At 46.6% G+C, this 22,155-nt stretch overlaps 1 protein-coding gene across 3 annotated transcripts in view; it reads left to right on the forward strand.

Annotated features, from left to right (window-relative positions):
- Positions 1–22,155, forward strand: part of WDHD1 (WD repeat and HMG-box DNA binding protein 1) — a 56,542-nt gene that overhangs the window by 11,342 nt on the left and 23,045 nt on the right. The window contains exons 1-13 of one of the 3 annotated variants that reach the window (XM_069950612.1): positions 7,416–7,519; positions 9,309–9,388; positions 9,883–9,994; positions 12,485–12,636; positions 13,446–13,557; positions 13,974–14,024; positions 14,107–14,202; positions 14,359–14,451; positions 16,350–16,456; positions 19,021–19,162; positions 19,347–19,536; positions 20,353–20,534; positions 21,833–22,017. In XM_069950612.1, coding sequence (XP_069806713.1) covers positions 9,312–9,388; positions 9,883–9,994; positions 12,485–12,636; positions 13,446–13,557; positions 13,974–14,024; positions 14,107–14,202; positions 14,359–14,451; positions 16,350–16,456; positions 19,021–19,162; positions 19,347–19,536; positions 20,353–20,534; positions 21,833–22,017 — 1,499 coding nt within the window. In that variant the 5' untranslated portion in view covers positions 7,416–7,519; positions 9,309–9,311. Of the gene's footprint in view, positions 1–7,415; positions 7,520–7,754; positions 7,873–9,308; positions 9,389–9,882; positions 9,995–12,484; positions 12,637–13,445; positions 13,558–13,973; positions 14,025–14,106; positions 14,203–14,358; positions 14,452–16,349; positions 16,457–19,020; positions 19,163–19,346; positions 19,537–20,352; positions 20,535–21,832; positions 22,018–22,155 lie in introns of those variants that run through there. The other 2 variants (XM_069950613.1, XM_069950614.1) reach the window with 2 other exon arrangements.

Here is a 22,155-nt window from a genome sequence, read left to right on the forward strand (position 1 = left end):
CTAAAGAACTTTTTAAATTTATTAAAAACTTTTATCTTTTCATCTCCGCACATATTATGATCAAGCATCTTTTATCTTTGAGGTTGAGCCCCACAATAAGTACTTTATCTGTTGTTATCTTACATGGGATATACTCTTTATGCCTCATTTTTTCTCCAGGTGGGATTGGCAGTACCGGCTCTGATCCACTCTGCCGTTTAGCATCATTTAATTGTGTTACTGCATCATTTTTGTGAATACGCTGCAGTACTGCAATAAAACTCCAACATGTGTGAACATAGCGCTAATGTGTGAACACTGTGTGTGCAGTAAAGTGAAGGCCAGCTCACCACGGTCTCTCCTCGTCTGCCCCACATGGTCCAACACTCCAGCCAGTGCTCAGATACTTCAACACGACACTAGGACCAGCGTGTGCAAGTGAATCAGGAAACTTTTATTGTGGACCCATAAGATCATGGACACATCAACCATTTCTCATATAGGTATGTCTACGGGTTTCTGGCGCACGCGCGCCCAGAAGACAAGTTCCCGGCTCTGCTTCGCTCATGGAATTAAACAGCATTTTACCAGGACATGAAGCCAGGGCCGGACTGGGACTTAAAATCAGCCCTGGCAATCAAACCCCAGCAGCCCACATACCATATCATGGTATATCAATTCTGCTTCATTTAGCCATGTCCCCCACTACTCCCTTAAAGGGAACCAATCAGCCCGTTTGAGCTGATATGGTTCCCTTGAGCATTGTATAAAGCACCTGGAGCGGCCCCGGCACGTACCGACCATGGCTGCAGCAGGAGCTTTATAACGGAGAAAATGACTTTTATTCACAGGCTTGTGACTAGATACAAGCGGGGAAGTAGTCATGGTGGGTGGCTCCTCGCTCGTATCTAGTCACTGCGCTCTGCCTGTCAGCGCGCTCGGCGGGATGATTGACAGGCAGAGAGGCCAGTAACGCACAGACAGAGGGCAGTGACTAGATACGAGCGGGGAGCCGACCACCATGACTACTTCCCCGCTTGTATCTAGTCACAAGCCGGGAATAAAAGTCATTTTCTGCGTTATAAAGCTCCTGCTGCGGCCGTGGGCGGTACGTGCCGGGGCCGCTCCAGGTGCTTTATACAATGCTCAAGGGAACCATATCAGCTCAAACGGGCTGATTGGTTCCCTTTAAACATGTGAACTCCACCATCAGCACCTAAAAATAATGCTATAACATGATCTGCTGTGGATTTAATGCGGCATATTTATGTGTTTATTTCAACTGATTAAATCAGAAGCATCAAATCTGCATTGGATTAGGTATGAACGTGCCCTTAAAGGGAACCTGTGGGGTCTATACCAGGTGCACAGCTGTAGATCCCAGCGTACAGGTCAGGGACTGGACCTTTAGTCCAGTGTAAACCTTTATAATCATTCTTTCCATTACCAGCTGAAGTGTCACATATGTGGAGAAACAGCAACCTTCTGCCCCCGTCCCTTCCTGCCCTGACTGATGGACGTATAGGGTGCTGCTGCTGCGGCTGCTGTTGTGAAACTTTAGTTGGTAATGAAAAGGACAATTATAAAAGTTTACACTGGATTAAAGGTTCTGTCAGTGATATCTCCCTCACATCTGTCTGCTGAGATCTACAGCCCTAGACCTGGTATGGACCTCACAGATTCCCTTTAAAGGAGAAAAACATGGCCACCTTCTTCCAGAAACAGCGCCACACTCTTCTTCAGTTTGTGTGAGGTATTGCAGCTCAGTTCCATTGAAGTGAATAGAGCCAAGTTGTAATACCTCACATAACCTGAAGACAGGGGTGGTGCTGTTTTTGGACAAAAGTTACTATATTTTTTTTAATCCCTTTTATCCTGACTATGTCTGCACTCCATATAATGGCGGTAAAAGTAGTAAGGTTTTAATTATTAAAATGTGTCTGGTTGTGATCTCATGTGTAATCAAAGCTACATAATAAGCTGGTAGATAGATATTTCCTACTGGATATCTAGCTATTTATCTCCGATCTATCTATCTATCTATCTATCTATCTATCTATCTATCTATCTATCTCCTATCTATCTCCTATCTATCTCCTATCTATCTATCTATCTCCTATCTATCTATCTATCTATCTCCGATCTATCTATCTATCTTTCTATCTATCTATCTCCGATCTATCTATCTATCTATCTATCTATCTATCTATCTCCGATCTATCTATCTATCTATCTATCTATCTATCTATCTATCTATCTATCTCCTATCTCTATCTATCTATCTCCCTCCCTATCTCCTATCTATCTATCTCCTATCTATCTATCTATCTATCTATCTATCTATCTATCTATCTATTATCTATCTCACCAATATCTATCTATCTATCTATCTATCTATCTATCTATCTCATATCTATCTATCTATCTATCTATCTATCTATCTATCTATCTATCTATCTATCTCCCTCCCTATCTATCTATCTAGAACTTTCTGTGCATGATAATAGTCATAGTTAATAACACCAGTAAGCAAATACTATCACCATACTGTACACGTTACTGCCATACTGTCACTAAGCAAACCCACCAATATTTCCTATACTACCAGTATATAAGTAACAAATAATATCACCACACCATGAGCACGGCCAATACCACCACATAGTGACTAATACCGCTACACTGTGACTGAATATAATCCACTATATAAAACACTAGTATTACCAATAATACCAGAATACACAGGACGAGTAATACCATCACACCATGCCCACTACCCTCAGCATACGGTGACTGGATAATACCACTAAACCATCACACCATGCCCACTACCCTCAGCATACGGTGACTGGATACCACTATACTGGCACCAAATAACAGCCACTATATAAAGACCAATATTCTCCCAAAGCAGTGACACTCCGGACCTCCAGCTGTTACAAAACTACAAATCCCATCATGACTGGACAGCTAAAGCATGATGGGAATTGTAGTTTTGCAACACCTGGAGGGCCTGAATTTGACACCCTGATACAGATGTACATCCCAGCTGTGTAAAGGTTCTGCACACCTTATAGGTGATTATAGTGCAATTACATCCTGTAACTCACAGTAGGCGTCTTCTCTGCATGAAGAGACGTCCACTTTTCCTTTTCTTCTCCATCTGGCTCCGGCCATCATGAAGGCTTCTCTGGCCATGACTCCTCTCCACGGGATCTGCCAGACAGACATTTTAGGCTTCTTGCTCCAGCAACATCTTCCTCTATACATCCTCATCTATACATCCCTCCATATATAATAGCCTCCCCTCCCCCGCTGCCCATCTCTCCATATAGAATAGCCCCCCTGCTGTACATCCCCCCCATATAGAATAGCCCCCCCATGCATCCCCCAATATAGAATAGCCCCCCTGCATCCCCCAATATAGATTAGCCCCCCTGAACATCCCCCCATATAGAATAGCCCCCTGAGCATCCCCCCATATAGAGTAGTCCCCCTGTGCATCCCCCCATATAGAATAGCCCCCCTGTGCATCCCCCCATATAGAATAGCCCCCCTGTGCATCCCCCCATATAGAATAGCCCCCCATGCATCCTCCCATATACAATAGCCCCCGTGTATCCCCCATATAGAATAGCCCCCCCGTGCATCCCCCAATATAGAATAGCCCCCGTGTATCCCCCATATAGAATAGCCCCCCCGTGCATCCCCCAATATAGAATAGCCCCCCGTGCATCCCCCATATAGAATAGCCCCCCGTGCATCCCCCATATAGAATAGCCCCCCCGTGCATCCCCCCAATATAGAATAGCCCCCCGTGCATCCCCCCAATATAGAATAGCCCCCTGTGCATCCCCCCAATATAGAATAGCCCCCCGTGCATCCCCCCAATATAGAATAGCCCCCCTGTGCATGCCCCCAATATAGAATAGCCTCCCCCTGTGCCTCCCCCCCAACATAGAATAGCCCCCCCCTGTGCATCCCCCCAATATAGAATAGCCCCCCTGTGCCTCCCCCCAATATAGAATAGCCTCCCCCTGTGCCTCCCCCCCAACATAGAATAGCCCCCCCCTGTGCATCCCCCCCAATATAGAATAGCCCCCCCCCAATATAGAATAGCCCCCCTGTGCATCCTCCCATATAGAATAGCCCTCCTGTGCATCCCCCCATATAGAATAGCCCTCCCGTGCATCCCCCCATATAGAATAGCCCTCCCGTGCATCCCCCATATAGAATAGCCCCCCTGTGCCTCCCCCCAATATAGAATAGCCTCCCCCTGTGCCTCCCCCCCAACATAGAATACCCCCCCCTGTGCATCCCCCCCAATATAGAATAGCCCCCCCCCCCCCTGTGCCTCCCCCCCACCATGGCCACATGTTAAGGGGTTTAAAAAAAAAAAAAAACACACATTCTCACCTGTCACCTCGCTCTCGGCAGCTTCTTCCTCCCGGTCCCGGATGTTCAGTCTGCAGCCTCTTCTCCCTGCTGCTGCAGCGCGTCGGCGGCGTCTCTTCTCACAGGTCCTCAGCGGCGCGTCAGGGAAGTGACGTCAGCCGCTGGGGTCCTGTTAGAGGTGCCTGCAGACGTGCCTGCGCGTGGCACGTCTGCAGCCCCGGGCCGGCCCTGACACCTTCCAGCTAGGAAGACTGGCCGGCCACAGGAGTGACTGGCAGGGCCGGGGGCCAATGGCTCCCTGGCTCTGTCAGAGGCAGAGTGCGGCCGCTGCAGACTGTGAGCGTTCATCTTGAACGCTCACAGTTAAAGGGCCAGGACACCGGCCCTCTGCAGAGGCTGAATGAATAGCGCAGCGGCCGGCTGCGCTATTCTTGCAGCCACTGCTGAGGGCCGGTGCACATGGGGGCCAGGAACGGCGGCCCCCGGATTGGTAATACTGGCAGCCCAGCGGGCATTTGCCCGTTTTGCCAGATTACCAATCCGGGCCTGCATGAAGCATCTGGAGCCAGCAGCCCCTGACATGATAGGAGACCCGTCTGCCAGGTTTGTGCAGCATCCCTGGGGGGTTGTCAGCACAAATCTTCTGATTGGTTCTTTAATTAAACTAATTCCCACCAGGGGGCGCTCTATACATATATTATTTGGAGTCCCAACCAGGGAAATTAGGATACTATTTGCAAGGAGCAAAGACTGGGGTGTGAACCTTTGTCTCAAACCCCCTCCTAATAGTGTGTAAGCTCTTGGGATCAGGCCCTCACTCCCCATGTATGGATAATTATATGTAGATCTCTGTAATCTCAGATTTTTGTCTATGTTTGTACCCCAGAATTGTAAAGTGCTGCAGAATCTGTTGGTGCTATATAAATATTATTATTGTCCCGACACCCAGCTCTTTCTCCTCAGCCAGCTCCACGTCATCCATCTATCCACCTGGTATATACATAGGACTACAAAAGATCAAAGTTAGGGGTAGACATAGTACCAATAGTAACATAGTAGTAGACATAGTACCAATAGTAACATAGTAGTAGACATAGTACCAATAGTAAATGGAACACTCAAAAGCAGACTTCCTTGCAATTAGATTTATTCTGAGCCAAAAAATCATAGTCAGTGACTAAGAAGCAGTAGATGTAGTCAGAGCGCAGAAACAAGAGAAGGCGGTGCGGTAAATATTCCAGACATTGCAGCCACTGGACGCAGGGATGTAGACATAGACGTAAACCTTCTTGATACATATCACCCTGAGGACAAGAGAGAAATTAGGTAAGTATGACTAATAAATAGTACATGGGAGGGGGCATAAAAACATAACAGACCAGTGATAAGATAAAATAGACCAAGCTGAAAACTTACTATACTGAGAACTTATAAAAGAAAATACATGGATTAGGCCAGGTTTATACTGTGGTTTTGCAGCAGTATATAGACCCCTGTGTGTCCCCCCAGTAGTATACAGTCCCCCTGTGCGCTCCTCCAGTAGTATATAGCCCCCTTCTGCCCACTGCTCGTAACGAGCGCTCATAGTTACCCTGCAGCACTGACAGAGAGGGAGCCAATGGCTGCTCTCTGTCTCTGGTGCTGTGCCAGGACAAGGGGGGAGTGGCCTCTTGTGACCGTTGCAGTGTGGCCACAAGAGGGGAAGAGAAGAGGAGACGCCTGGACCCAGGTGAGTATGTGTTTTTTTTTATATTATATGCTATATGGGAGGGGGAGCTATATACTACTGGGAAGCACAAAGCAGGGGTCTATATACTACTGGGGGAGCACACGGGGGGCTATATAGGAAGGGAAAGCACACAGGGGATCTATATACTACTGGGGAGCACAAAGCGGAGATCTATATACTACTGTGGGAGTGCACAGGGGGGCTATATGGGAGGGGGAGCACACAGGGGATCTATATACTACTGGGGAGCACAAAGCTGAGATTTATATACTACTGGGGGAGCGTACAGGGGGGCTATATGGGAGGGGGAGCACACAGGGGATCTATATACTACTGGGAAGCACAAAGCTGAGATCTATATACTACTGGGGGAGCGTACAGGGGGGCTATATGGGAGGGGGAGCACACAGGGGAGCTATATACTACTGCAGAGCACAAAGGGGTCTATATACTAGTGGGGGAGCACACAATGGGGCTATATACTACTGGGGGAGCAACAAGGGGCTATATACTACTGGGGCAGTCACCCCCTTTGTACCTAATTTCAAAGGGCCGGGGAAAGAGAAAAAATTTACAATTTTCCCACTAATAAGCATCAATTTTGTATGTAAGTAGTGAAAAGTTGTACTGTTCACCTGAAAAAAGACCCCAGTAAGTGGACCCTGGTATACGTCACAAAACAGTACAGCCACAGACCCCTTGCAGAACATCACATAACAGTACAGCCCCTGTCCCTGCAGAACATCACATAACAGTACAGCCCCTGTCCCTGCAGAACATCACATAATAGTATAGCCCCTGTCCCTGCAGAACATCACATAACAGTACAGCCCCTGTCCCTGCAGAACATCACATAACAGTACAGCCCCTGTCCCTGCAGAACATCACATAACAGTACAGCCCCTGTCCCTGCAGAACATCACATAACAGTACAGCCACAGACCCCCTGCAGAACATCACATAACAATACAGCCCCTGTCCCTGCAGAACATCACATAACAGTACAGCCCCTGTCCCTGCAGAACATCACATAACAGACACAGCTGACTGCCCATAGCTCCGCCCACACAAGAGGCTGGTCACATGGGCATGACGCCATGAAAGGTCCTTTGGTCCACTAGGAAATAACAATTACTACATATTTAGTCACCATCGTTGGCGTTAAATAAGGAAGAGCAGTCATACAAAATCCGAGACTATTACCTGAAAAAAGCGACTACAATAAAAGTCCCTAATCAAAAACAACTGTATTCATACATAAGACGTGCTTTCTGAAAGCGAGGGTTGGAACGCTTCCTCTAGCTGCTTCGTGGAACGCATTTCCGGTTCCGCCTCCCTGTCACACAGGTTCCCGCCAACAGCTGCAAATTCACCCGCGAAAGTTGAAAACGCGGAGAGAGAAGCCGCAGCCGCCCGGTACGTGTTCTGTGGAGCCGTTTTATGGCTTATTTACTACTATTGTGTGAATTATGTCATCTGTATGTGTTATGTGGCATCTTACCAGCACCGGCGCCCGGTTCTCCCTCAGTCCGGGTGTTATGTGTGTCAGAGCTGCTTCATGTCACACAGTGGGTTTTTGTGAGGAGAACACATACTGTTATATTGTGTTATGTACATAAATTTCCATCTTTGTGATAGTTTTACATATAATATAGAAATAAAACACATCATAACTGTGCAAAACCTGATCAACATGGATGCCATGCCATAGAGACTGTATGCAACGCTGAGAGGAGATGTGTGAGGCGACGGCCGGTCTGTTCCTATAGGTATTAGTTATGATAAATTTATGGAGATGGTGCGGACAGAGACAGGAGGTGTAATGGAGGGGCCGAGACAGGAGGTGTAACGGAGGGGCCGAGACAGGAGGTGTAACGGAGGGGCCGAGGCAGGGGGTGTAACGGAGGGGCCGAGGCAGGGTGTGTAACGGAGGGGCCGAGGCAGGGGGTGTAACGGAGGGGCCGAGGCAGGGGGTGTAACGGAGGGGCCGAGGCAGGGGGTGTAACGGAGGGGCCGAGGCAGGGGGTGTAACGGAGGGGCCGAGGCAGGGGGTGTAACGGAGGGGCCGAGACAGGGGGTGTAACGGAGGGGCCGAGACAGGGGGTGTAACGGAGGGGCCGAGACAGGGGGTGTAACGGAGGGGCCGAGACAGGGGGTGTAACGGAGGGGCCGAGACAGGGGGTGTAACGGAGGGGCCGAGACAGGGGGTGTAACGGAGGGGCCGAGACAGGGGGTGTAACGGAGGGGCCGAGACAGGGGGTGTAACGGAGGGGCCGAGACAGGGGGTGTAACGGAGGGGCCGAGACAGGGGGTGTAACGGAGGGGCCGAGACAGGGGGTGTAACGGAGGGGCCGAGACAGGGGGTGTAACGGAGGGGCCGAGACAGGGGGTGTAACGGAGGGGCCGAGACAGGGGGTGTAACGGAGGGGCCGAGACAGGGGGTGTAACGGAGGGGCCGAGACAGGGGGTGTAACGGAGGGGCCGAGACAGGGGGTGTAACGGAGGGGCCGAGACAGGGGGTGTAACGGAGGGGCCGAGACAGGGGGTGTAACGGAGGGGCCGAGACAGGGGGTGTAACGGAGGGGCCGAGACAGGGGGTGTAACGGAGGGGCCGAGACAGGGGGTGTAACGGAGGGGCCGAGACAGGGGGTGTAACGGAGGGGCCGAGACAGGGGGTGTAACGGAGGGGCCGAGACAGGGGGTGTAACGGAGGGGCTGCCTGTGTCTGGAGATGGTGGGAGCAGAGACAGGAGGTGTAATGGAGGGGCCGAGACAGGGGGTGCAACGGAGGGGCCGAGACAGGGGGTGTAATGGAGGGGCCGCCTGTGTCTGGAGATGGGGGGCAGAGACAGGAGGTGTAAAGGAAGGTCCGCCTGTGTCTGGAGATGGGGGGCAGAGACAGGAGGTGTAAAGGAAGGTCCGTCTGTGTCTGGAGATGGTGGGAGCAGAGACAGGAGGTGTAATGGAGGGGCCGCCTGTGTCTGGAGATGGGGGGCAGAGACAGGAGGTGTAATGGAAGGTCCGTCTGTGTCTGGACATGGTGGGAGCAGAGACAGGAGGTGTAATAGAGAGGCCGCCTGTGCTGGAGATGGGGGGAGGGCAGAGACAAGAGATGTAATAGAGGGGCCGCCTGTGCTGGAGATGGGGGAGGGCAGAGACATAAACTTCATTTGTTTTATTCTGATATGTTGCATTGATCTCTTAGGATATGCCTGCCACAAAGAAGCCCATGCGATATGCTCACCTGGAAGGACACACCGATGTCTGTTTCAATGACACTGGAAGGTAAAGATTTTTATACCAGTAAAGGGAATTTGTCAGCTGTGTTATCCTGTCATCGCTGAGTGCAGTGTAACATAGGGACACACAGGCTTCTTTCAGCAGTCTGTCCCTTATGCTGATACATGGTGTAGATCCATTGGATTGACCTGTCATGAGCTGCCAGGTGTGATGCATTCCTGCTGCCATGTCCGCCCGTCTGCCCATGATTGACAGGTTTTTCCTGCCATTATTCAGCAGCAATGATTCTTTTTTGGGTGCTCGCTGCCCTCCTGCGGTGTGGATTCTTTACATTTAAGGGACAGAATTACCATGTAGCCCCAGTCTTAGAGGCTTTGGTCACTATATAAATGTACAGGATAAGAAGTTACACTCATGTTGGCTGCATATTAGAGCTGGTGTCAAGCAGAGACTGACTGTAGTATGCAGTGTGAATCTGGCCTTGGTCCGTTGTAGTAGAATTGGACGCTGCAAATAACCTTGATATGTTTATTTCTCAGCTGTATGGTTACCTGCGGCAGTGATGGAGACATTAGGATCTGGGAAAATATTGAAGATGATGACCCCAAGTCCATCAATGTTGCAGAAAAGGCGTATTCTTTTGCATTAAAAGTGAGTGCGGTATATTTTTATTTCTTAGTAGTCTTCAAGTTCAAGATCCTGAAAACTCAGCTCTCTCCCACTAAAGCGAGCGGATATGGATCAGACATGGAAATCTTATAGACAGGCCTTTAGAATTTTTATTTCTCGTGCGTCTTATTGGGGGACACAGATACCATGGGTATAGGCTGCTGCCACTAGGAGGCGCTGACACTAAGAGAAACAAAGGAAGTGACTCCTCCTGAGCAGAATATACCCGCCCACAGGCACTGAGCTAAACCAGTTTAGCTTAGTGTCAGTAGGAGGCAGACACAGGTCTGGGTTCTCCAGACCAGTTTCTTCCTTTATGTTTAGTTAGTTAGATTTTCTTTTTCCTTCTAGGTCCTATGGATTCTTGGGCACGGTGGGTTATCTAAAACTCACCCTGATCCCCCCACTATGCGACCAGGGAACAGACCATAAATGTAAATGGGCTGTCACCCCTCGGTTGCCACCGGCCGGCAACGTGACACCAGGGCCCCAGATCAGTCTGGTCGCCTTTCTGCGGACTCTGTATCCGCACAGCCCCTTCCCGCCTCGCCCCCCAAAGCTTGGCGCGTAAGGTGAGGCACCCACCGGCTGAAGACTACAATGGTGAGTATGGGCTCCTACCTGGTGAGTATATTCCCCCTGCCCACCCTCCCAGGCCGCCATTTTATTCCCATCGGCAACTCTCCCTCTCTCACATTTTGAGGCGTTGATTTCTAGATCTAGTCTACATATGGGCCCTAGTCTATCTATTAACTGCTGTGCCCATTGCCATGTGACAACTCCCGTGCCCATCAGCCTTACCTTGACCTCCCTCTACAGTTTTCTTCTGGGACTCCAGGCTCTCGGGCTCCTCTAGTCTCCTGGGAGCAGAGTGTTTTAGATGATCGACCTCCTTTCTAAGGCTTTAACAGCCCATGGAGATGATTTTTCCCAGCTTACCGGCTTTCCTCTGCTCCTCTTTTCTGTCGGGCACTGCGGGGTACCAGGTACTACTGTACTCCTTCCAGGTCAACTTACACAGGATTCTGATCGTGGTTTTCCCTTCTCCTGTTCCTTCCTTTCCCTGGGCTGCATTACGCTTGGAAAGCTTTATTCTTCATATTACCATCTATGTGTTTCTCAGATGGGGTTACTCATGTCATAGGCCATGGCTTCTCCTAGATTGCCATACTTCTCTTGTGCTCGATCTTTGTCTTCTCAGTGAAGACTGTTCTCCTAGGCCCATGGAGCTTTCAGCCTGGCCATTCTTCCCTGCTCCATAGTCAGGGACGCAGCTTCTCCTGCATCTCATGTGGCACCTTCTATGAGAGACGCTCAGTCCTCTCTCCTTTATTTGACGCCTTAGGCCTCTATGCGCCATAAAACACTTTCCAGTCTCTCCCGTCATGGTTGTATTTGCCTTTTTTCTGTTCTACCTCAGAGTAAGTCCCTGCCGCCTGTGGTCGCCTACTTGGCTGGGCGTCTGCTTTTTTTCTGCACATCTAGCCTACTAGTTCTGTTCGACTCAATGTTACATCATGTCGCTGGCTTACAGGAAGGCCACAACCCACTCTGTCTGCAGTGCAGCACATTGCTCCAGGGACTAGACCCTCTTTCCTTTGCGGCGGATCCGTAGGGGTTTTTTAGACTACATTCAGCATCATCCCTTGCTCTCTTCCTAGTTGATAGTTGTGTTGGTGCTATTCAGTTCCTCGTCACTGAACGCTCTTGTCTAGCGGTTATCTTTCCCACCCCATGGACTGCTTTTGGACGTCCCATGGTATCTGTGTCCCCCAATAAGACGCACGAGAAAGGAGGATTTTTTACTCACCGTAAAATCTCTTTCTCGTAGTCTTCATTGGGGGACACAGCACCCACCCATTTTGTTTTGGGTTTTTTCCTCGGTATGGTAGTTTTCTCCGTTTTGGTGTTATTCCTACTTTACCTGTTCTTGACTTCTCCTACTGCTCTTGTACAAACTGGTTTAGCTCAGTGCCTGTGGGCGGGTATATCCTGCTCAGGAGGAGTCACTTCCTTTGTTTCTCTTAGTGTCAGCGCCTCCTAGTGGCAGCAGCCTATACCCATGGTATCTGTGTCCCCCAATGAAGACTACGAGAAAGAGATTTTACGGTGAGTAAAAAATCCTCCTTTGTTAAAACCCGATAAAGATTTTAAGGGAGGGTTCATGTGTAACTGATCCGCAGCAGATTTCACGCTATGAGTTCACAACTAAATCCACAGTGGATCCCTTCACTGTCACTTTCGATACAATTACATACTTGAAGTGGAATTGTCATCCCACCCCAGGAGTTTCCATCATATGTGACAGGAAGAACAGTGCAGCAGGTGTCCATAATATTCCTGTCACAACAGACACAGCGTCAGGACATGACCATCCCCATTAGAAGTCAGCAGTGTAAAAATTAGGGGTTCTTGTTACTTTCTACAATATTAGTATTATACATTAAAATATTTGTTTTTATTCTTTACTAGAATGGAAAAGTTGTCACTGCCTCCTCCAACAATGCAGTTCAGATGCATTCGTTTCCAGATGGTGACCCGGATGGTATTCTGACACGCTTCACCACCAATGCCAACCATGTGGTCTTTAACTCTGATGGCACTAAAATTGCAGCTGGTTCCGGGTAAGGGCCGACCATTCTTACATTATACACGATACACGGGAGATTAGATTATACATATCATTCACAACGCTGAAACTGACTAGTTTGAGGGTACAAACCCACTTGATGTATTTGCTGCGTGAATCAGTCTTAAAAATAAGCAGGCAAAACGCAGGTTGGCTTTATACAATTGTTCTGTGTTAAAATACGCAATTGCGTATTTTTGAAGCATGAAGCTTGTTGTTAGCAAAGCATCAGTTGTTAACAACCTGTGCGAAAAACGCATGTAGCTTTACACTTCAAAAATACGCAATTGCGTATTTTAACACAGAACAATTGTATAAAGCCAACCTGCGTTTTGCCTGCTTATTTTTAAGACTGATTCACGCAGCAAATACGTCAAGTGGGTTTGTACCCTGAAGGGGTATTCCTGTAAAATAGCAGCCTGGCCTGGCCTGGTCCAGCACTTTGCCCCAGTACCCATCTTTACATGACCCCACTCTGCTGATGACCTGAATTCACTGCAGCCAATCATTCTACTGGGGCTCAGGATTTTCTTAGCAGACTCTTCAGGGTAAGTAATACGGCATTGGGGAAGAATGGATGCAGTTACTGAGTCAGGGGAACTGCTGGTTGCTGAGTTACACCCCTAAAAAGATGGAGGTGGCTTAAACATATATCTGAAGACCCCTTTAATAAGTTGAGATTTTTTATTTTTTTTATTTTTTTTAAGAAAATTAATCCTCAATCCATCATCTGTAGCCAGAGAGCTTCATATATAGAAAAATCTTCCCTGCTCTGAAATCTCTGTCCTTGTATTTGCATTGCAGGGATTTCCTTGTAAAAGTTGTGCAGGTGGAGGACAGTAGCGTACAGAAGACTCTGCGTGGACATAGCGCTCCTGTGTTAAGCGTTGCGTTTGATCCCAAGGATGAGTATTTGGTAAGTTGTGTTATTTTTCTGCACACTAAACCAGCACTGTACGACCTGTTAATTTCCAGCCCTCGTGAAGCTGACGTCATGCTGCCTCTGCCCCTTTCTAGCCATCCAGAGAATTTAAAGGGGTTATCCAGGATTAGAGAAAAGCACAGACACTTTCTTGCAGAAACAGCGCCACCCCTGTCTACAGTGTGGGATTACAGTCACTACATTCACTTCAGTGTAACTGAACTGCAAAACCCACACCCAAACTGAGGACAGGGGAGACGCTGCTTCTGAAAGATATCACTGTTACATCCATATTTGTTACTATGGCTAGAAGTGGATTCTGTTTTAGTAGGAGACTAAATGCAGCTGCTCCACTGTGTATTATATAATGGTTTAGATCTAGACTTCAGAATGTTGTTCTTCTTTTACAGGCCTCTGCAGGATGTGATGGAACAGTAAGAATATGGAACATTGAAGAACAGGTCGGCTTGGAGGCCACAGGAATATCATTATTTCACAGCTAAAAAATTCTGAAATTGTGACTTAACTTTTTTTTTTTTTAAGGTTTGTGAAGTAAACCTGTCCCTTCTACCAAAATGCAATGATGTTATTACTGCCAAGTCCATTTGCCGCCTATCATGGCAACCAAAGAATGGGAAGGTGAGCTGACAGAAAATGACCATAGATCTTTTTATGTTCTCTTTGTAGTGAGATATTAAATTGTTATTTCATTATTGATCTCTTCATAGTTGATTCTACCGCAGTGTGTAAGTAGAGTGGCTTTCCTACTTAGTATTCACATTACTATCTCCGCAGTTGCTTGCTGTTCCAGTTGATAAAACAATTCAGTTTTATGAGCGGGATGCTTGGATGATGAGTTTCTCCTTATCGGATGACTTCATCACTCAGGTAAGTCTGTAAGCTGAGCTCTTAATCTCCGTATTAAATGGAAACTAACTGCAGGTTACAAGACTCACCTGCTGGTATGTACCCATAAGACCCAGGATGCTGAGAATGAAGGTCATTTTTATACCTCGATCCTCTGCACAGTTTTCGGCAAATTTTGATTCAATTTACTATGCGTATTGATCGTGCACCGGGGGTGGGGGAATACTACCATCAGTCCACCAATCTCACATCTCCTTTCTCATGAATATTCATTGTCATTGAAGAGCACCGCCAAAATATTCATGAGGAGGGGCGCAGTGGGGTGAATTAGTGTGCTGAGGGTTGTTTTTGCCATCATGGGTGCATGGGCAGCACCATAGGAAATTGTATATTGTGCTGGAACTGACAGTCCCCCATAATGTATCTTTTCTTTGTGGGTGCTTATGGAGTCAAAATAGATTTTCCAGGGCAGCTATTTATTCCTTTAAGGTATCTGTAGCATAATGATAGGCTGTGTTCTGTCATCTCACACATCATTACACCAAGAGCATTCATTGTTCGCTGAGTGATGGCCGTTATGTCATTAACTTGTGGTAAGATATTGTTAGGCATTTTGGCCATTCAGGAAGCTAAATAAAATAAAATATGGCCTTAGGCCTTATTCACACATTCAGTAAAGTTGTCTGTAATTGCAGATCAGTAATCAAGGTTCAACTTAGAGCACTTTGATTTATATTGGGCTATTCACACCGTCTGTTTTAATTTTGATACGTTTCGTATTCTGGTACACATTACCAATAGAAGTCTACGGGATCTGTTTTTTTTTACGTATGTCACATCTGCGACGTCCATAAAAAACACGGATCAAATCTATGTAAACTAGTACTATTTAAATTTTATGGAAACAGATGCAAATACTGATGAATTTATACGGACCACAGAGTAAAAACAGCAGGGAGGTTTTGCGGTCCAGAAAAATTATTGAACGTGTGAATGAGGCCTTACAATCATTGCATTGGAGTCGGGAAGGAATTTTCTCCCTGTGATGGGGCAATTGTTATCTGCCTCATAGGGGATTTTGTCTTCCCCTGGATTAAAGGGGTTGTCCGGCGATAAAAAATTATTCACAGAATAACACACATTACAAAGTTATACAACTTTGTAATGTATGTTATGTCTGTGAATGGCCCCCTTCCCCGTGTTTCCCCCCACCCACGCTAGACCCGGAAGTGTGGTGCATTATACTCACCGCATATCGTGTCGTCCACGGTCTCCGATCGTCAGCAGTGACGTCTTCTTCGGGAGCTTGGCGGATCTTCCCGAGTGCCGGCCACCCTCTGCAGCGTCATCCGAAGCTCAGCCGCGATTGGCTGAGCATAACTGTGCTCAGCCAATCGCGGCTGATGACGCGGCCACGTCATCAGCTGCTCAGCCGCGATTGGCTGAGCACAGTTATGCTCAGCCAATCGCGGCTGAGCTTCGGATGACGCTGCAGAGGGCGGCCGGCACTCGGGAAGATCCGCCAAGCTCCCGAAGAAGACGTCACTGCTGACGATCGGAGACCGTGGTCGGCACGCGACAGGTAATGTATAGCGCACCACACTTCCGGGTACACGGGTGGGGGTGGTGGGACACGGGGAAGGGGGCCATTCACAGACATAACATACATTACAAAGTTGTATAACTTTGTAATGTGTGTTATTCTGTGAATAATTTTTTATCGCCGGACAACCCCTTTAACACAGTAGGGTTTCCCTAGGTTGAACCTGATGGACTCTTGTCATCTTTCAACCTTATTTACTATGTTACTACGTTATGTTACTTTTCTTTCTACATCCCCTTGTGTGAAGTGCACAGTTTGCTGCTTGTGATTTGCACATTGGATTTAGCTTGATAAGACTATCTTTTCGTGTCCTCAGCCTCTCAATGCGGTGACCTGGTCTCCCTGCGGAAAGTTCATCATCGCTGGAAGTATCGATGGCCGCATTGTGGCTTGGAATGTGTTAAGTAAAGTCTGCTTGGAAAGGTAACTGTGCTGTAATGGCTGAAATACTGATCTCATCTGCTGAGCCTTTATATGCAGAGTCAATTACTGAAAAGGTATCATGACTGGTATCATGCACTGTGTGACTCAGTCCTGTAACCAAGATGCCCAACTTAGTGTCCATTATAATGTTTTCATATAAAACAGGACAGAATACTCTCAGTTGCAAAATAATTATTTGTGTTCCTTATCCTTCCAAACCTTCTTTGTATTAGAATATTTATTCCAATGAATATAACAAGCATGATAAGTATAAAGCAAGTCACCACAGTGAACAGGACGTCAGGTATCCAATCTTTGCACCGCTGACGCAATGCTGGTCGGTATCCTCAGTCCTTAGAGACTCTCACTCTCTAGATAGATGGATGACGTCGGTAAGCTACATCCGTTTCGGGGACAATCCCCTTTGTCAAGCGCGTGTCAAACTCAAATACACAGTGGGCCAAAATTAAAAATTAGATAAAGATACGGGCCAACCATGATAATCATTGAAGCGTGAGTGCTGGCACTGTCAGAGCAGCGTGCGTTGTTCATGACACGGTCAGTGGTGTGTGTCTCCCAGCCCCATTCACTATGATACATGACATGATAAATTGCTATGAGATGATTAAACCCCTCCCCAATAGTCTCATGTAGTAGCCAGCCCTCCCCATAGTCTCTTATATAGTAGCCAGCCCTCCCCAATAGTCTCATATAGTAGCCATGGCGGGCCAGATGTAATTAAAACTCTGAATTGCCTGGCGGGCCAAAAATAATGGTATCACGGGCCAGATTTTGACATGACTGATCTAGAGAGTGAGAGTCTCTAAGGACCGAGGATACCGACCAGCTTTGCGGCAGTGGTGCAAAGATTGGATACCTGACGTCCTGTTCACTGTGGTGACTTGCTTTATACTTATCATGCTTGTTATATTAATTGGAATAATTATTCTAATACAAGAAAATAATTTTTTTGCAACTAAGAATTGTCCTGTTTTATATGAAAAAGCGTAAATTACTAGACATGAGTGAATCTTAAGCATGCTTGGGTTCCTCCTAACTGGAGAGTGCACAATTTGATGTCTGGTGCCCGAAGTTGAATGCAGCCCTAAGGCTGCCTGGAAAATGTGGATACAGCCTATAGCTGTATTCATGTTTTCCAGGACTGCATCCAGTTTCTGCAGCCACTGGTAATCAAATGCTGCACGCTCGGATTTGCTCATCTCCATATGTTACACAGATCCTTGAATGTGATGGCTCGGACACCCCTTTGTAAGGTCTCATGCACACAGGTTTATAGAGGCATAAAGAATTTGTTCCGCTGTATTTTGTAGTTATTCTCCAGTAAAGTAAGTGGACATCCTTCAATATTTTTCTTTTTATTTTAGTCATACAGAATTAAAAAGCGGGGAAAACAATCCGTTACTTGGGTATTGCTCTCCCTGCAGACCTAAAAGAGTTGTACTTATTGAATTTCCCTCCCCTTCTAGCCAAAATACAGGAGCAAAGCGTGGTGTGGACCCGGGGGTACTTTTTCTGGTTCGGGAGATGCTCGATTTTCAAAATGACCACTCTCCCAAAGCTGCTGTACTCCTTCCAGTGCATCCCAACCCATATTCCTCCTTCCTTTTCTAAAACACTGGCTTTGCTACAGATTAAGTTTGTATGGAACAACCAATGTTCCCGTCTTCAGAGATCTGTCCTACATCCCCCTAAACATAGTGGTGGTTTAGGCCTGCCCGACCTTCATGTCTATCATACGGCGTCTTTGTTAACCCGTGCCATTGACTAGTGTCATCACACAGAAACTAAGCCCTGGGTGGGCCTGGAACAGTCCTTCACCAGCACTCCTCTCAAATGTGCCCCTTGGATACATCTGGTGCATTTGGTCAGGTTACGGTCACACCCAACTGTAGGCCCCACTCTACTGGCATGTGCCAAATCTACTAGCTGATCATACCTTCTCCCGACGCACTCTGCTTCGTTCCCTATCCTGGGAAATCCTATGTTCGCCCCCAGACTAGAGGACCTGACTTTTTGGGCCTGGGTCAAGGCAGTTAAGTGTAGAGTGTAGAGTGTAGAGAATCCTTTCTGACTGACGTCGAGTGGGTATCCTCTATGACATTGCAAAACCTGTCAGGCCCTGTCCCCCTGGGTCCGTGGCGAGGTGCGCAATTGTGCCATTTTCTACGCACTCTGCCTAATCCCTTCACTTATTTCGAAGTTCTTTGTTTGGATTCCGGTCCTCTGAGACATTATCTATCCCTAACTTACTCTGCCTTACTTAAATTGTGCCTTCATGTTATTATTGAAAAAATGTTTTTACTCCATCATATGTTTGGTTGTTATGAGTGTATGAGTGTGCACTTAGGAATGCATTTGGATGTCATGTTTGGGTCTGGTTGGGCATGTTGCCGTGCCTCCCCCGCGTACTCAGTAAATAAAGAATTTAAAAAAAAAAAAGGGGAGGGGGGAGGAATATGGCACATACAGCTGTGGTGGTATTGAATAGGTACATACCTGCTGTGTATCCATCTTCTCAGTTTTGTCTGTTTTTTTAATGCTAGGGAACAACATGACAAGGGGTTTACAATCTGTTGTCTTTGCTGGCACCCGACGCAGCCTCAAGTCGCCTACACTGACAACGAGGGCAACGTAGCAGTGCTTGAGAATGTCTGTCAAGAGGATGCTGTATCAGCCAGCACCAAGGTAAGTGTTACTGAATTACATTGTTCAGGTTGAATGATTAAAGGGGGGGAGGGGGGTATTAGATTGCTTCAATTTTCTAGTGTGAAGAAAACGTTTTCTGTGATGGGGATAAAATGTAAAACACTGAGCCATACTACGCGCTGTCTAAGCTACAACATGTTTGTGTTAACCTTCTTTTCAATAGGCGAAAAGTGCTGCAAAAAAAGACTACGATGCACTCTTTGATGGTGATGACGATGATGAAGACTTCTTAAATGGAGATATGATTGATCATCAGGCTTCTGTGGGAAATGAAGATGACGATGACAATTTCACTCCTGTTTCCGGTCATGCCAAAAAACGAACCATCTTGGATGACGATGACAATTCTTTAGGTGACACGCATTAAATAGAAACAACAGTTTCTCCCTAAATTAGCATTTTTTAGTGTGCATTGGTATCTTACTATATTTTCAGGCCAGGGACATTTTTTTTAACTTTATTTATAGATATACCTGGGGATGGTTTGTGTAAAAATAATAAAGCTCACTTATCTTCCTGGATCACTATCTTACCGCTCCATCCTGTCGTTTGGCAGCATCTGGGGCTGTAACGTTGCAGGTCTGCCAAGCCAATCAGTGACTGAGGCGGGGCACAGCTGCAGCCTTTGATTGGCCTGAGAATATATCATGTCAGCCAAAGGAAGGAACATTTACATATTTAAAGGGGTTGTCCAGATATACCCTCCCACAATGTGACACCAGGCATGTACAGACACAACTGCATGCTGGGAGGGACAGTTGCCAACAAACCATTTGACGCCTAACAGATATCTTAGGTGTACATTGCATTTTGTGCCTCTGTCACAGGTATCAGTCAGCATTCTGTTGAGGACAGGATGCTGACATACTGTGGCGGAGAGTAGCAGATGCCATTCATTTCAGTAGCCGAACATAGTCAATCAGTACTGTATATGCTAATTTACCAGGACTCAGTGCAGCAAACATTGTTGGTCTTTTGCAGCTGGTGGTATTGCCCTATGATCTCCTAGTTTTGCATTAAATTTCTACAGCTAACATCTCAGCACTGGAGTGAAGGACTGAAATAAGAGTTATATCTCCTGATTAGGGGAAAGAAGCCGTTTTGTACCCTGCCTGCTGACAGGTCCACTTATAGCTACTTATAGCTGTCTATTTCCTGACTGTTTTCAGATATTTTATCCTTGAAAGCAAATGATACAGAGAAACCACAAGGAGAAGAGGATGATCAGTCCATCAAAGCGCAAGCTATTCCTTATCCTTCCAAACCTTCTTATAGTGGGCCAATGCCAACCCCTCCACAAAAGCCTTTCCAGCCTGGCTCTACCCCCTCACATCTATTACACCGCTTCATGGTAAGTGTCAGTAGAAACCGGCTTTATAAATTATTTAAAAACATTGGATACATTGTAGTGATATATGCTGATAAAAAAGCAGAAATCAGTGCATATCTATGGTCTTCACTTAAGATCTATAGATGAAAGGTGGTATTTCAAATGGCCTGTTGAATGAATTCATGACAGAACATGCAGTACGTGGATCTTTGTAATGGACGCCCCTCTATGACGGCCACAAAACTTTTTTTTTTTAACTCAGTTTTATTAAAGTGTAAAACATCACAGGGTAAGGCTAGTAATACAATTGTGAAAAAAAAGGAGGAAGTGGAAATAAGTCTTACGGCAAGAGTAATACACATCACAAATAATGATACACTCAATAAACAATAGTGCAGAGGTAACGTAACTTCTACCATCAAAACCAATAGAACAGTACCAGAAATAGCGTTATAGGTCATAGAGGAAAGTGTGGAGTCAGCCAATGTACTTATCCCTCAAGGGGAGGGTAGATCTGTTGGGGAGATCGTAGTGATAGGGGAATTACACCATTGGTCCCAGATCTTATGAAATTTGGTGGGACAGTGCCTATGCAGATATACAATGCGTTCATAGGAAACAATAGTGTTAACTAAAGACATCCATTGCTGTTTGTCAGGAGGGCTTCTATCGATCCATTGCAATGCTTTTCTAGTTAGGAAAAGAGTTTCCCTGAGGAAAATGCGCACATGGTGAGTCCACACCGTCGGGTCAAACGGCACCTGGACCCCACAAACAGTAGACAGAAAATGTACAATATCATTCCAAAAAGTAACCATTCTAGGGCACACCATGTGCCAAAAATCAGCCGGTTTGGCCAGGCACTTAGGGCACGCAGGGGTGGGTATTTTTCCCATGCAGTGTAGCCTAACCCGAGTGAGATAACATTGGTGGAGAAAATAAAGCTGAATGAGCTTATTGTTAATGGATGGGGATACATGAAGGTGGGATTCCAGCATCTCTTCATATGCCTCAGAGACATGGCTGGTATCAGTGCTTTACATTTTTCTAGGCCGGCACTGGTGTGTGTTCTGCTTTTGCTCTGATCAGATGGGAATACAGCATAGATATCAGACCTCTGGGTCCTTGGGTGCGAAGTATGCCAATAAGTGGATAGGAGGAGATGGGAAGGGTATTATTGAAGAATTGTGTCTAGAGCGCATGTCTTAGCTGCAGAAACTTGTAAAAGTGAGCGTTGGGGACGGCCACAAGACTTTTTACGTATATTTTACTATCTTACTATTTTAGTGACATCTTTCTAAACCTCTTTTTTTCTGTAGATGTGGAACTCCATCGGTGTTATACGCTGCTACAATGATGAACAAGACAATGCCATTGATGTAGAGTTTCATGACACATCCATACATCATGCAATCCACTTGACTAATAGTCTTAACTACGTTATAGCAGACCTGTCCCAAGAAGCTGTACTGCTGGCATGTGAAAGCACTGAAGAGCTGGCAAGGTGAGGGTTAATCCGGGCATGTGAAGTGCTGCGGAATCACTTGGCGCTATATAAATAAAAATTATTACAACTATTAGGTTAGGCCACTTTTTTCTACTTGAGCCAGGTCCTTCTCTTTTCTTCCATAGATGACAGACT

The sequence above is a fragment of the Dendropsophus ebraccatus genome, chromosome 13 (genome assembly GCF_027789765.1).
Source record: "Dendropsophus ebraccatus isolate aDenEbr1 chromosome 13, aDenEbr1.pat, whole genome shotgun sequence".
Lineage (NCBI taxonomy): Eukaryota > Metazoa > Chordata > Amphibia > Anura > Hylidae > Dendropsophus > Dendropsophus ebraccatus.